At 36.0% G+C, this 12,287-nt stretch overlaps 1 protein-coding gene across 1 annotated transcript in view; it reads left to right on the top strand.

Annotated features, from left to right (window-relative positions):
• Nucleotides 1-12,058, top strand: part of SCAF11 (SR-related CTD-associated factor 11) — a 63,306-nt gene extending 51,248 nt beyond the window's left edge. Inside the window, exons 6-14 of the mRNA XM_006865350.1 lie at nt 2,068-2,126; nt 2,275-2,381; nt 3,123-3,224; nt 5,366-5,472; nt 6,137-8,836; nt 9,465-9,808; nt 10,947-11,165; nt 11,506-11,625; nt 11,912-12,058. Coding sequence (XP_006865412.1) covers nt 2,068-2,126; nt 2,275-2,381; nt 3,123-3,224; nt 5,366-5,472; nt 6,137-8,836; nt 9,465-9,808; nt 10,947-11,165; nt 11,506-11,625; nt 11,912-12,058 — 3,905 coding nt within the window. The remainder of the gene's footprint in view (nt 1-2,067; nt 2,127-2,274; nt 2,382-3,122; nt 3,225-5,365; nt 5,473-6,136; nt 8,837-9,464; nt 9,809-10,946; nt 11,166-11,505; nt 11,626-11,911) is intronic.
• The last annotated feature ends 229 nt before the right edge of the window (nt 12,059-12,287 follow it).

Genomic DNA, 12,287 nt, shown 5'->3' with positions numbered 1-12,287 from the left:
AATTCAAATGCATTGATCCTTCTGCCATCTTCCTTATTTATCATCCAACTTTCCCCTGCATATGAGGCAATTGAAAATACCATAGTCTTCAAACTGATCTCTCTGCTGTTGAACACTTTTAAAAGTGTTTTGCAGTAGTTTTGCCTAATGCAGTGCATTGTTTGAGATGTTGACTGCTGTTTCCACAAGCATTGATTGTGGATCCAAGCAAAATGAAGTATAACAATTTTAATCTTTTCTCCACTTATCATGATAACTACTTATTGGTCCATTGGTGAGAATCTTTGTTTTACTTACATTCAAGTGTAATCCATTCTGAAGGCTGATCTTCATTAGTATTTTAAGTCCTCTTTGATTCCAGCAAGCAAGGTTATATCATCTGCATATTGAGTCTTCCTCCAATCCTAATGCATGTTCTTCTTATAATCCAGCTGCTTGGATTATTTGCTCAGATTAAAACTTTGTTGTGTCCCCTTGTTCAAACAGCTGACTCTTGGTCTATATACAGGTTCCTCAAGAACACAGTTAATTCATTCTTCACAATGTTGTCCATAGTTTGTCATGATTCACACAGTATATCATAGTAAATCGTACGTAAATTTCTTTTTGATATTCTCTGCTTTCAGCCAAGATCCATATGACAACAGCAATATCCTTAGTTCCACATCCTCATGTGAGTCTGACTTTAATTTCTGGCGGTTCCCTGTTGATGTCCTCTTGCAACCACTTTTCAGTTATCTTCAGAATTGTAATATCATGTGGCATTAGTGATATTGTTCAATGATTTCTGCATTCTGTTAGGTCATCTCTCTTTGGAATGGGTACAAATATGGATCTCTTCCAATTAGTTGGCTAGGTAGCTAGCTGTCTTACAAGTGTGTTGTCATAGATGAGTGAGCGCCTCCAGTGATGAATAAATTTGCTGAAATATTTTGGTTTCTATTTCATCAATTCCTGGAGGCTAGATTTTCACCAATGCATTCAGTGCAACTTGGACTTCATCCTTCAGTATCATTGGTTCTTGATCATATTGTTATTGTTGTTATGTGCCGTGGAGTCGGTTCCGACACATAGCGACCCTGTACAGGGTTTCTGACGCAGTAAATCTTTATGGGAGCAGAAAGCCTTATCTTTTTCCCGTGGAAGAGCTGGTAGTTTCAAACTGCTGACCGTGAGATTAGCAGCCCAATTCGTAACCACTACGCTACCAGAGCTCCTTATTTACTACCTCTTAAAATGGTGGAGTATCAACCATATTTTTTGGTTCAGTGACTGTATATTCCTTCCATCTTCTTTTGTTTCTGCATCATTCAATATTTTGCCCATAGGATCCTTCAGTATGGCGAGTTGAGGCTTGAATTTTTTCTTCAGTTCTTTCAGCTTAAGAAATGCCGAGCATGTTCTTGCTTTTTGGCTTTTTAATTCCAGATCTTTGCACATTCCATTCTAATACTTTATTTTGTCTTCTTGAGCTGCCCTTTGAAATTTTCTGTTCAGCTCATTTCCTCCTCACTTTTCCCATTTGTTTTAGTGACGCTATGTTCAAGAGCAAGTTTCAGAGTCTCTTCTGACATGAATTTTTGTCTTTTCTTTCTTTCCTGTCTTCTTAGTGACCTTTTGCTTTCTTCCTATATGATGATCTTGATGTTATCCCATGACTCTTTGGTCTTTGGTCATTAGTGTCTAATGCATCAAATCTGTTCTTGAGATGATCTCTAAACTCACATGGGTTATTTTCAAGGTTATATTTTGGCTCTCGTGGTTAAACATTAAGAAATAGTCCACCTTCTTCCTAGTCTGTCTTCTTCATCCAGAAGTGCCACTGAAATCTGTCCATCCTGGATAACCCTGCTGGGTAATGTACCTTCCAGCATCACCACAGCGTACAAGCCACCACAGTCTGTGAAAGACTGACAGCTGTGTCGTGGGTGCTTGTTTTTGTTTACCATCTACTTTGTCCCAGCACTTGGCAAGCTTATGTTTAACAAAATGAAATGTTAGCCAGTCTTCAACTTTGATTGCTGGTATTATGATAAGATAGCCAAGTCCTTTTATATCTTTGAACAGGGAACTCTTCTTACAGTGAAACAGGAGAAAAGAAAAATGCAACAATGAAGATTAATAAGGTTAGTTGAAATAAAAGTTATTTTTCTTAGATAATAACACTTTATGATTATTTTGTATATATCCAGTGCCTCCTGTATATAAAATATGACTATTACATAATTACCATGAAGGTTTTATTATTTCAAAAACCACTTTTTACTTTTCTAGCCTCGAAGATCAAACTGTACAAATCAGTACTTCAGAAACTTTTTCTCCAATATATTTTCTTCTAGTAGTCACACTGGAGGATCTACTTATACCCATAGAGCATACTGGTTAGTGTTCTCTACTTTTAATTTATAATGTTTGTATATGCTGTTTTAATCATTACAATTAACTTTTGATAGGAATTTAGAAACTCTGAGTTCCAACAAAAAATTATGACTGCCTAGGCCAGTGGGCATTATTTTTGTAATAAGTAAGGTAACAAGTTTTCCATGTGATAGAAAAGTGGTCTACTTGTTAAATTGTGGGATCACTACCTAAAAAAGCAGAATCCTTTTAAAACAGATCATAGTCCATATGATGACACTAAGTAGAGGGTTATGGAATTAGATAAGTTGGGGCTTTACAGTCATATACAGTTGGTTTAACTACTGTAAACAGTAACATTGTACAATTTAATGTTAGAGTTTAGCAAAATAACATAGAAACAAATACTTCTTAATCCTTTGAAAAGCTGAACTATGCCTTTTGTTTGTTTGTTCCAGTAACCACACCCTCCTTTTATTATTTATTTATTTATCTTATATGCTTGATTTCAGATGGGAAACAATTGCACCTAAATTTTCTTCCAGTGAATTATTGTTGCAGCTTTGGCACATTTGAAATTTTACTTGCTAACTTCAATTATGAGTTCATTTTGCAAATTTAAATAGAAAAAAAGTTTTAATTCTTTCAAATGGGATTAATAATGCTAGTTATGAACACCCAGTTATCTTTTTTGTATAATACAATTTTTCCTGTGAACTTGGATTTTTTAAAATTCTGACAAAGGTCTAAAATTTATCTTTTAGTACAGAATTTATAGACGTGAATGAAATGAGTGCAGTGATTAGGCAGAAAAGACAGGAACTGGACTTTGCATGGTTTCGTGATACGTTACCTGGAATTGAAAGGTAAAATATTTTTTATTGTCTACTGACGTGTTTACATGCTAACAGGAATGTATTAGTCCACAGATATGTTCCCAAGAAAATCCTGTATAAATTAAGACTTGTGTTTCAAATGTCTAATAAAGGTTGATTTCTGTTTAAAGGACCCTTGATAAATAATCCCTAATTTTTCTGTATAATAAATGTAGATATTTATGTGCTAAACTCACTTAAGAGGGAGAACCCCGGAATAGTAAGGTTCCTTACACTCTCTTTTTACTTATTGGCGATCTCATTGTCCAACATTTCACATTTAGAACAATATTAAAAAAGAATACTGTCAATTTTTTTTGCATTAACAACATATATGTGGCAGTAATGGACCCCGAGTTATGAGGTGAGGGTGGTACTGGCCTTGATGGTTAAGATTATTTGTCTGCTTGCCTGGGTCATCATTCTCACTGCTTTGACAGTTATGAATGATATATTCATTTTCCATTTTGTGATCAGATGTGATCATCCTCCATTTTCTGTCTTATTCATTATCCTGCTTTCACATGTACATGAGATCATTAAAAATATAATTTGGGTCAGGCTCATCGTACTCCTCAAGGTGATGCCATTGCTTTTAACATAAAGAGGTTTTATGCAGCAGATTTGCAGAATGCAATATGTTGATTTCTTGAGTACTGCTTTCATGGGCATTGATTGTGGACTCAAGGAAAATGAAATCCTTGATAACTTCCAGCTTTTCTTTGTTTATCATGATATTTCTGATTGATTCAGTTGTGAGGATTTTTGTTTATGTTAGGTGTAATCCATACTGAAGGGTGCATTTTTCGTTCTTCATCAGTAGATGTTTTCGTTCTTTGCATTTATCAGGCAAGGTTGTGTTATCTGCATATCACAGTTTATACATTAGGTACATACTGTATAATTAGATCCAGGTCCTAAGGAAAGACCTGAGGTTCCTTCCTTAGTCTCATGTCTTTAACAGTTGTGACTTTATATTTTATGTACTATTTTTTCATAGGGCTGTATCCTTTTAGGAAGGACAATGGAATAGCAATAGGTATAAAATGAGGAAATCTCAATATGTGTGATAAGAAACCTTTCTTTACAGTTATATTTTTGTACATGTGGTAATGGTGTGCTGTGGAGTCAGTTCCGAATCATACTAACCCTGTATAGGGTTCCTAAGGCTGTAAATCTCTATGGGAGCAGAAGCCTTTTTCCCATGGAGTGGGTGACTGGTAATTTCCTACTGCTGACCTTGAGGTTAGCAGCCTGACTCATATTATTATCGTTGTTGGATGCCTTTGAGTTGATTTGACTCTTGGCAACCCACTGTGTCAGTAGAACTTTGGTGTCTTTTGGTTTTTAAGGCTGTGGCTTTTCAGGATGTATATTGCCAGGCCTATATGCAAAGGCACCTCTTGGTGGGTTCAAACTGCTAAGTCAACTGCTTAGCCATTTGTGCCTCACAGAAACTCCCTCTTAATTAAACAAAGATTTTTTTGAAAAAGGAAAAGCTAAGAGTGAGTTGGATTTGGATACAAACACCTTCAGGGAACCTAGCAGGCCTTGCGAAGCGACTGGAGACTTAGAAGAGCTATTATTTTTGTATCAGGGGATTTTAAAATACAGTGTAGTTCATTGGTTGCCTATATTCAGGGATAAAGGTTGCAAAGGGACATGGTGAATCTTTTTCTGGTCTGGTGGGAGTGTTCTATTTCTTGACTGGAGTGGTGGTTACACAGATGTATACATTGGTCAAAAGTCATGAAACTGTCTTGTATGCATTTTATTGTGTGTGAACTGTGCCTCAAAGTTGATAATTTGTTTTTAAGTGTCAAAAAAGAAGAAGAAGAAAACAAAAATCTCTTGGCATAAAATACTACTATCTGTGGGTTTTGTTTTTAATGTTACTCTTGATCTCTGCAATCATTTAAAAGTAAGACTTAGACTTTTAAAAGTTTTTTCTTTGCAGCTGGTTGGTAGCCATCTTTGAACAATGACTAACCTTGAAATTACTGTTATTTAGAAAAAAAATAGTTTAAGCACTATATTTTAAATTTGCAACTTGATTTAGAGAATTAATCGTTTCTTTTTAACTGCTTGTTTATTTTTTAAAAAACAAAAGTATCTTTGTTTTTAATTTTCAGAAATGGTTTTGTTCCCAGGAATATTGAAACCGAAGTCCTTCCTCTCATTTCTTCTGTGTTCCCAAGAACTATTTTTCCAACAAGTACCATATCTTTAGAAAATTCTGGTAAAGCTTGTTATATGTTCTTCAAGTTGTTATTTATTAGTAGTATTCTTTCAATCTTATGAAAAGTTAAGTGTGAAGCTATAAAATAGGGTATGATAATCCTAGATATTTCTATAAATATTTAGACTGTGATTTGATTTTAAAATCCTTCCAACTAGAAACTTCCATTTACTTTAAGACATTACAACTTCAGGATTTCAACGAACTCTTAATTTGAAGTCCCCCTTCTATTTAGGGCTTCAGAATCCAAACCATAAAAATTTAAAAGGTGACATTCTCTGTTTATTTTTTATGAATAAATAACTTAAGTTTTTGTCTGTATATAGATAACTTATCCATTTTTTCTTGTCTTTTGCCTAGATGGTCCCAGTTCATAAAGCAAATGGTGGTTACCAGATCAAGCATATTTTCCTTTTTTGTCTAAAATTGCACACATGAATCCAAATCTGATGATTACTCATTTTCAGTAGCTTTAAAAGTAGCTAATAAACACTTCATATTACTCAAATGTTAGTTACTATGCACTTATTCATAATCTGTTTGGTCCACCAGTATATCTTGTTTCAATTTATTACAAATGTCTGTTACACATTAAAATTAGCTGAAGTCAAGCTATTTCATTTATTGAAGCACATATTTACTATATTTATTTAAATATTACTAGGTACTTCTTGCAAGGGATATGCATTAGCACATACTCAAGAGGGAGAGGAGAAGAAGCAAACTTCTGGCACCTCAAATACCAGAGGATCAAGACGAAAACCTGCGACAACAACTCCTACAAGGAGATCTACACGTAATATGAGAACTGAAACAGTCAGTCAGTCTCAGAAGTCCCCAGTATCAAATAATTCTGGATGTGATGCCCCAGATGGCAGTAATCCATCTGTAAGTGTTTCTTCTACAGCTGAGTCAGAAAAGCAAACAAGACAGGCTCCAAAACGGAAATCTATGAGAAGAGGACGAAAACCACCTTTACTGAAAAAGAAATTACGGAGCTCGGTACCTCGTCCTGAAAAATCATCTTCGAGTGATTCAGTAGATGAAGAAACAGCAGAATCTGATGCACCACCGGTGTTAGAGAAAGAGCACCAGTCAGATATAGAAAGTAGTAACACTTTTACTGTGCAGACAGATGAAGAAAACAAGTCTGCTAATAGCTTGAGAAGTTGCAGTGAGCATATAGATACAAGTGTGGAACACATTGAGAACCATGACACAGAGGAAACTGTGAAGGCTTCATCTTCTGAGTCTCATACCCAAGATCCTCCTGTGCTAATTGGAGAGGAGGAAGAAATACAAAAAGTTGAGAATACAGATATAGAGGCTAATGTTTTGTGTGTTGAAAGTGACATTTCTAAAACTATTTCTGAGAAAGAAGATGATTCGTTAGCAAATCAAGACCAAATATCAAAGCTTTTAGAACCAGAGGTTAAAACAGAAGATGACACAGACCATCTTCCAGATGATCTTCAGTGTCTGGGATCTGAAACTGAAATACATCAACCTGTGTCTAGCCCTGTAGCTGAGTTACTTGAGAACACAGAGTCAGTGGCCAATGAAAATGATAAAACAGTAGAGAGATCCACAGTAGAAATTGATCATGAAGATTCTACAGTACAAATAGAACAGAATTTAGAGAGTCCCAAGTTAGAGTCTTCTGAGGGTGAAAAGATACCAGCAGTGGACAAAGAACTCATTGAAAGCACAGAGGTTCAGTTGCTTCAACATGATGGACCTGAAGATGCAGAAATAGTTGTAAAGTGTGATAGTTCAGGGTCTGAAATTTTAAATAGTACTCAAGACTCTGAAAATAATTTAATAAAAAATGATCCTGACAATACAAAATTAGAGAAATGTTTAGAAGAAAAGACTGACTGTCTAGATGAACACCTCATACCTACAGATTTGCCTAATACACAGCCTGAAGAGATTCAGAAGCATTTTGGTGAGGACAATAATGAAATGATACCTATGGAGTGTGATTCGTTTTGTAGTGACCAGAATGAATCTGAAATTGAACCTTCTGTTAATACTGATTCAAAGAAATCAAATGAAAATTCTGTAGAGCAGAGTTCTGAAAATAATATACTACCTTCTGATCCTGCAGATGAAAAGGTTGAAACTGTATCTCAACCATCTGAAAGCTCAGTAGAAACAATGGATAAAGCCAAAAAGCCTCGTACTCGAAGATCTAGATTTCATTCCCCGTCTACAACTTGGTCTCCCAACAGAGACACTGCACGAGAAAAAAAACGGTCTCAGTCTCCATCTCCAAAGAAAGAAACTGCAAAAGAAAGCAGGAAGTCTCGATCACCATCTCCTAGGAAGGAACCTGCACGTGGACGAAGGAAATCTCGATCTCAGTCACCTAAAAAGGATATTGCAAGAGAAAGGAGGCCATCTCAGTCTCCAAAAAGAGACAGTACTAGGGAGGGCAAAAGATCCGAATCACTCTCCCCAAAAAGAGACACGTCAAGAGAGAACAGAAGATCTCAGTCAAGAGTGAAAGATTCCTCTCCAAGAGAAAACTCCAGGTCCCGAAGTAGAGAAAGAGAAAGTGATAGAGATGGACAGAGGAGAGATCGAGAAGGGAGAACCAGAAGGTGGGCTAGGTCCAGATCTCGTTCTAGGTCACCTTCAAGATCTAGAACAAAAAGCAAGAATTCATCATTTGGTAGAAATGAAAGAGACAGTTATTCTCCTCGGTGGAAGGAAAGATGGACAAATGATACTTGGAGGTGTCCACGAGGAAATGATCGGTATAGAAAGAGTGACCCAGAGAAACAGAATGAAAATACCAGGAAAGAGAAAAATGGCACCAATCCTGATGCTGATGATCTGAATTCTGACAAACGCAGAAATGACTGTCCCAGTTGGGTAACAGAAAAAATTAACTCAGGGCCTGATCCAAGGACCAGAAATCCAGAAAAGTTAAAAGACACTCACTGGGAAGAAACTAGAAATGAAAATACAGGGAATTCTTGGAATAAACACTTTGGTTCAGGCTGGATGTCTGCCCGTGGGAGAGGTAACCGTGGCAGAGGCACTTACCGAGGAGGTTTTGCCTACACAGATCAGAATGAAAACCGGTGGCAAAACCGAAAACCCCTGTCAGGAAATTCAAATAGTTCAGGGAACGATTCCTTTAAATTTGTGGAACAGCAGCCCTATAAGCGAAAAAATGAGCAAGAGTTCTCATTTGATTCGCCAGCAGATAGATCAGGGTGGACATCTGCATCTAGTTGGGCTGTGAGAAAGACTCTCCCAGCAGATGTACAGAACTATTACTCACGAAGAGGCAGGACTTCTTCAGGTCCACAGTCTGGATGGACGAGACAAGAAGAAGAAACAGCTGACCAGGGTAACATTCTCTATTTACTGATGCTTTTTAATCTGAAGGAAGACTTTAAACCTAATGTCCTATTACTGTGAATTGAAATGATCACTGTTAATAATGGTTCTGAATTTTAAGTATATTTGTTAACACTAACAGAGTCTATAGGATGTTCCTATGCAGAATTTAATCTCTATTTCATATGTGTGCACTTGAGAAATTTTTTAATCATTGTTCTTAGACAAATATTTCATTCTTTTTATTTATCTTTCCTTGAATTTTAAATAATTTGAAAATAAAAAACCTATTAACTTCTAGTTTAGTAGCTTAAGTTTTAGGATTATTTCTTTAGTCAATTAGTTTCTTGAGCTACTGATTCTTTGCTAATGTTGACAGATATTATGTTAAGCTATTTATTAAAAAATCATTTTCATTGACCATTTCCTTTTAGAAATGGTCACTTTTAGAAAATCTGTCCATATTATTTAGAAATAGGTTATGCTACATAATTAGAGATTAGGGTTTTGATTTACCAAGTCTATTATTCTATACTTAATTCTACTATGACCAGCAGTTCTTTGCATCTCTAAAGAATTTTTTAACATGGTTTTTTTTTTCACAAGCCTTTTTAAATTTTATTTTTATTTGTTGATAGATTCGAACCTAAAAGACCAAACCAACCAACAAGGGGATAGTTCTCAGCTACCTATAAATATGATGCAACCACAGGTGAATGTAATGCAGCAACAGATGAATGCACACCAGCCCATGACTATCTTCCCATATCCAGTGGGCGTTCACGCTCCTTTGATGAACATCCAACGCAACCCATATAATGTGCATCCTCAGCTGCCCTTGCATCTCCATACAGGAATGCCTATTATGCAGGTAGCTGCTCCTACCAGTGGATCTCAGGGACTGCCACCACCACCTCCCCCTCCCCCACCATCCCAACAAGTCAACTACATTGCTGCACAGCCAGATGGAAAGCAATTACAGGTATGGTTTTAGCAACAGAAGTTTAATCAGCATTGTAAAAATGTAGCTATTGGTAACTCTTAAGCTTCCTGGTATCAATTGTTTATTTGATTAGGTTTATGGTAAACTTTATTCCCCCTCTTTCATATAATATTCACAAACCTTGTGTTGTTTATAGCTTTAAAAACATAAAAACCAAGCCCGCTGTTATATAGTCAATTCTGACTCATAGCGGAGACTGTAATCTTTATGGAAGTAGACTGACTGCCTCATTTTTTTTCCTGAAGAGCAGCTGGTAGATTTGAACTACTGAACTTTCGGTTTGCAGCCTAATGCTTAACCTACTGTGATAACAGGGCTACCTTTGCTTAGATACCTTTTGGAAATGCTAGAATCCTGACAGCACAATATAGTGGAAAGAACAGAATTTGATATCTTACATCTTTTTCTGCTACTAACTTACTGATAGCCACTTCACTACCTGGTTTTTTCCCATCTTTAAATAAAATCAAAGGAGCTCTGATAGCATAGTGGTTACGAATCAGGCTGCTAACGTCAGGGTCAGTAGTTCAAAACTACCAGCTGTTCCGCAGTAGGAAGGTGAGGCTTTCTGATCCCGTAAAGATTCACAGCCTCGGAAACCCTGTACAGGGTCGCTATGAGTCAGAACCGACTCCATGGCACATAACAACAAAGATTTACAGCCTCAGAAACCCTGTACAGAGTCGCTAAGAGTCGGAACCGACTCCACGGCACATAACCACCACACCACCACTGCCATTGAGTCAGTAGGAGCCCTTATTTTGATTAATATGTATAAACAACCTTGAAGGACAGATAGCATTTTTCAAAAATTTCTAGTCTTCTACATCTTTGTTTTTAGTGTTGCTGTAAGAATTTCACAGTATACATACATGTCATAATTTCAAAGTCATGTTGACATATTTGGATAGGGCTCTATTTAAGAATGCCACTTATTTTTCTTCAGATGTAAATTTATACCTAAAAGGCTTATTCTTTTTTAGGTATAAATGACCTGAAAATACGCATTTCTCTTCAGTTTGAATCATTTTGTGTTTTTTAATGTTATTTCTAATACATGACTGTAACATTTGTTTGAAGTGCAACTAATTCATTAATTGATAACTCTTTAAAACAGGGTATTCCTAGTGCTTCTCATGTAAGTAATAACATGAGTGCGCCTGTCTTGCCTGCTCCGACAGCAGCCCCAGGAAACATGGGAACAATTCAGGGACCAAGTTCTGGTAATACTTCGTCATCAAGTCACAGCAAAGCCTCTAATGCTGCTGTAAAATTGGCAGAAAGCAAAGTAAGTGTTACAGTGGAAGCCAGCGCAGATAGCTCGAAGACAGACAAGGCAAGTTCAAGGTTGAGAGCAACCTACATAATTCTGTATATAATAGAAACAAAGATTAAGTAATATCAGCTTTCTGTTTTAAGTGCTGAAGGGAATTTATTCATATTCTTAAATTCCAGTATTTGAAATTTCTCATCAAACTATGTTGATGCCCAGTGATAACTGGGTAATATTTCATCATTGTTTTTTAAATGATTAGTTTGTTAATAATTTTTGAATTTGTCACTAATGTTTGAAGAGTTTCTTGGAATAATGTAAATGTGCAGTGTTTTTAGATTTTTTTTTTTTTTTTTTGAGTATGTGATTGGTAACTAACAATTCTGTATTTTTCTCTTACCAGAAATTGCAAATTCAAGAAAAAGCAGCCCAGGAAGTAAAATTAGCCATTAAACCATTCTACCAAAATAAAGATATTACCAAGGAAGAATATAAAGAGATTGTACGAAAAGCAGTAGATAAAGTAAGTTAACAGCTTTAGTAGCATTATATATACATACTATTTTGAATCACCTGTAATTTAATATAGGAAATACTTAAGTCTCATTAAAATAATAATAAAAGCTGGCTCCCACTAATTCTTCTTGCTTTTTTTGCCATTTAAAAAAGTTCACATGTACTCTAAACATTAGAAATAAATGTGGTCATCTCTCTGAGTTGATTTTTCACAGAGCTCTCCACTTTGCTTTTATTTCTCTAACCCTGATAAAAATTTCACCCCATCTTCCCCAACCCCTTTTTTCCTTCAGGTTTGTCATAGTAAGAGTGGAGAAGTAAATTCTACTAAAGTAGCAAATTTGGTAAAAGCCTATGTAGACAAATACAAATACTCACGTAAGGGGAACCAAAAGAAAACCCTGGAGGAGCCTGTGTCTGCTGAGAAACACATAGGCTGAAACACGCAAGGGCCATGAAGAATGTTGTCAAGATCTCTGCAAAGTGCAATTTCAACATGGACCCTAACCAACTGAAAATCATACACGATTGTGATTGAAATGCGGTTTTGATAAAATTATTTTTTTTAATGTAGGATATAATGTTTTGTTCTAAATACATAGAGTTCTGCAGTGCAACTTCTATATCCTTTTTCCCACGAATAAATGCAAGGGAAAATAAAGATTTAAA

The sequence above is a fragment of the Chrysochloris asiatica genome, unplaced genomic scaffold (genome assembly GCF_000296735.1).
Source record: "Chrysochloris asiatica unplaced genomic scaffold, ChrAsi1.0 scaffold00077, whole genome shotgun sequence".
NCBI classification, from domain to species: domain Eukaryota; kingdom Metazoa; phylum Chordata; class Mammalia; order Afrosoricida; family Chrysochloridae; genus Chrysochloris; species Chrysochloris asiatica.
The sequence above is the reverse complement of the archived record's forward strand: the minus strand, read 5'-3'. Positions and strand labels throughout refer to the sequence as shown.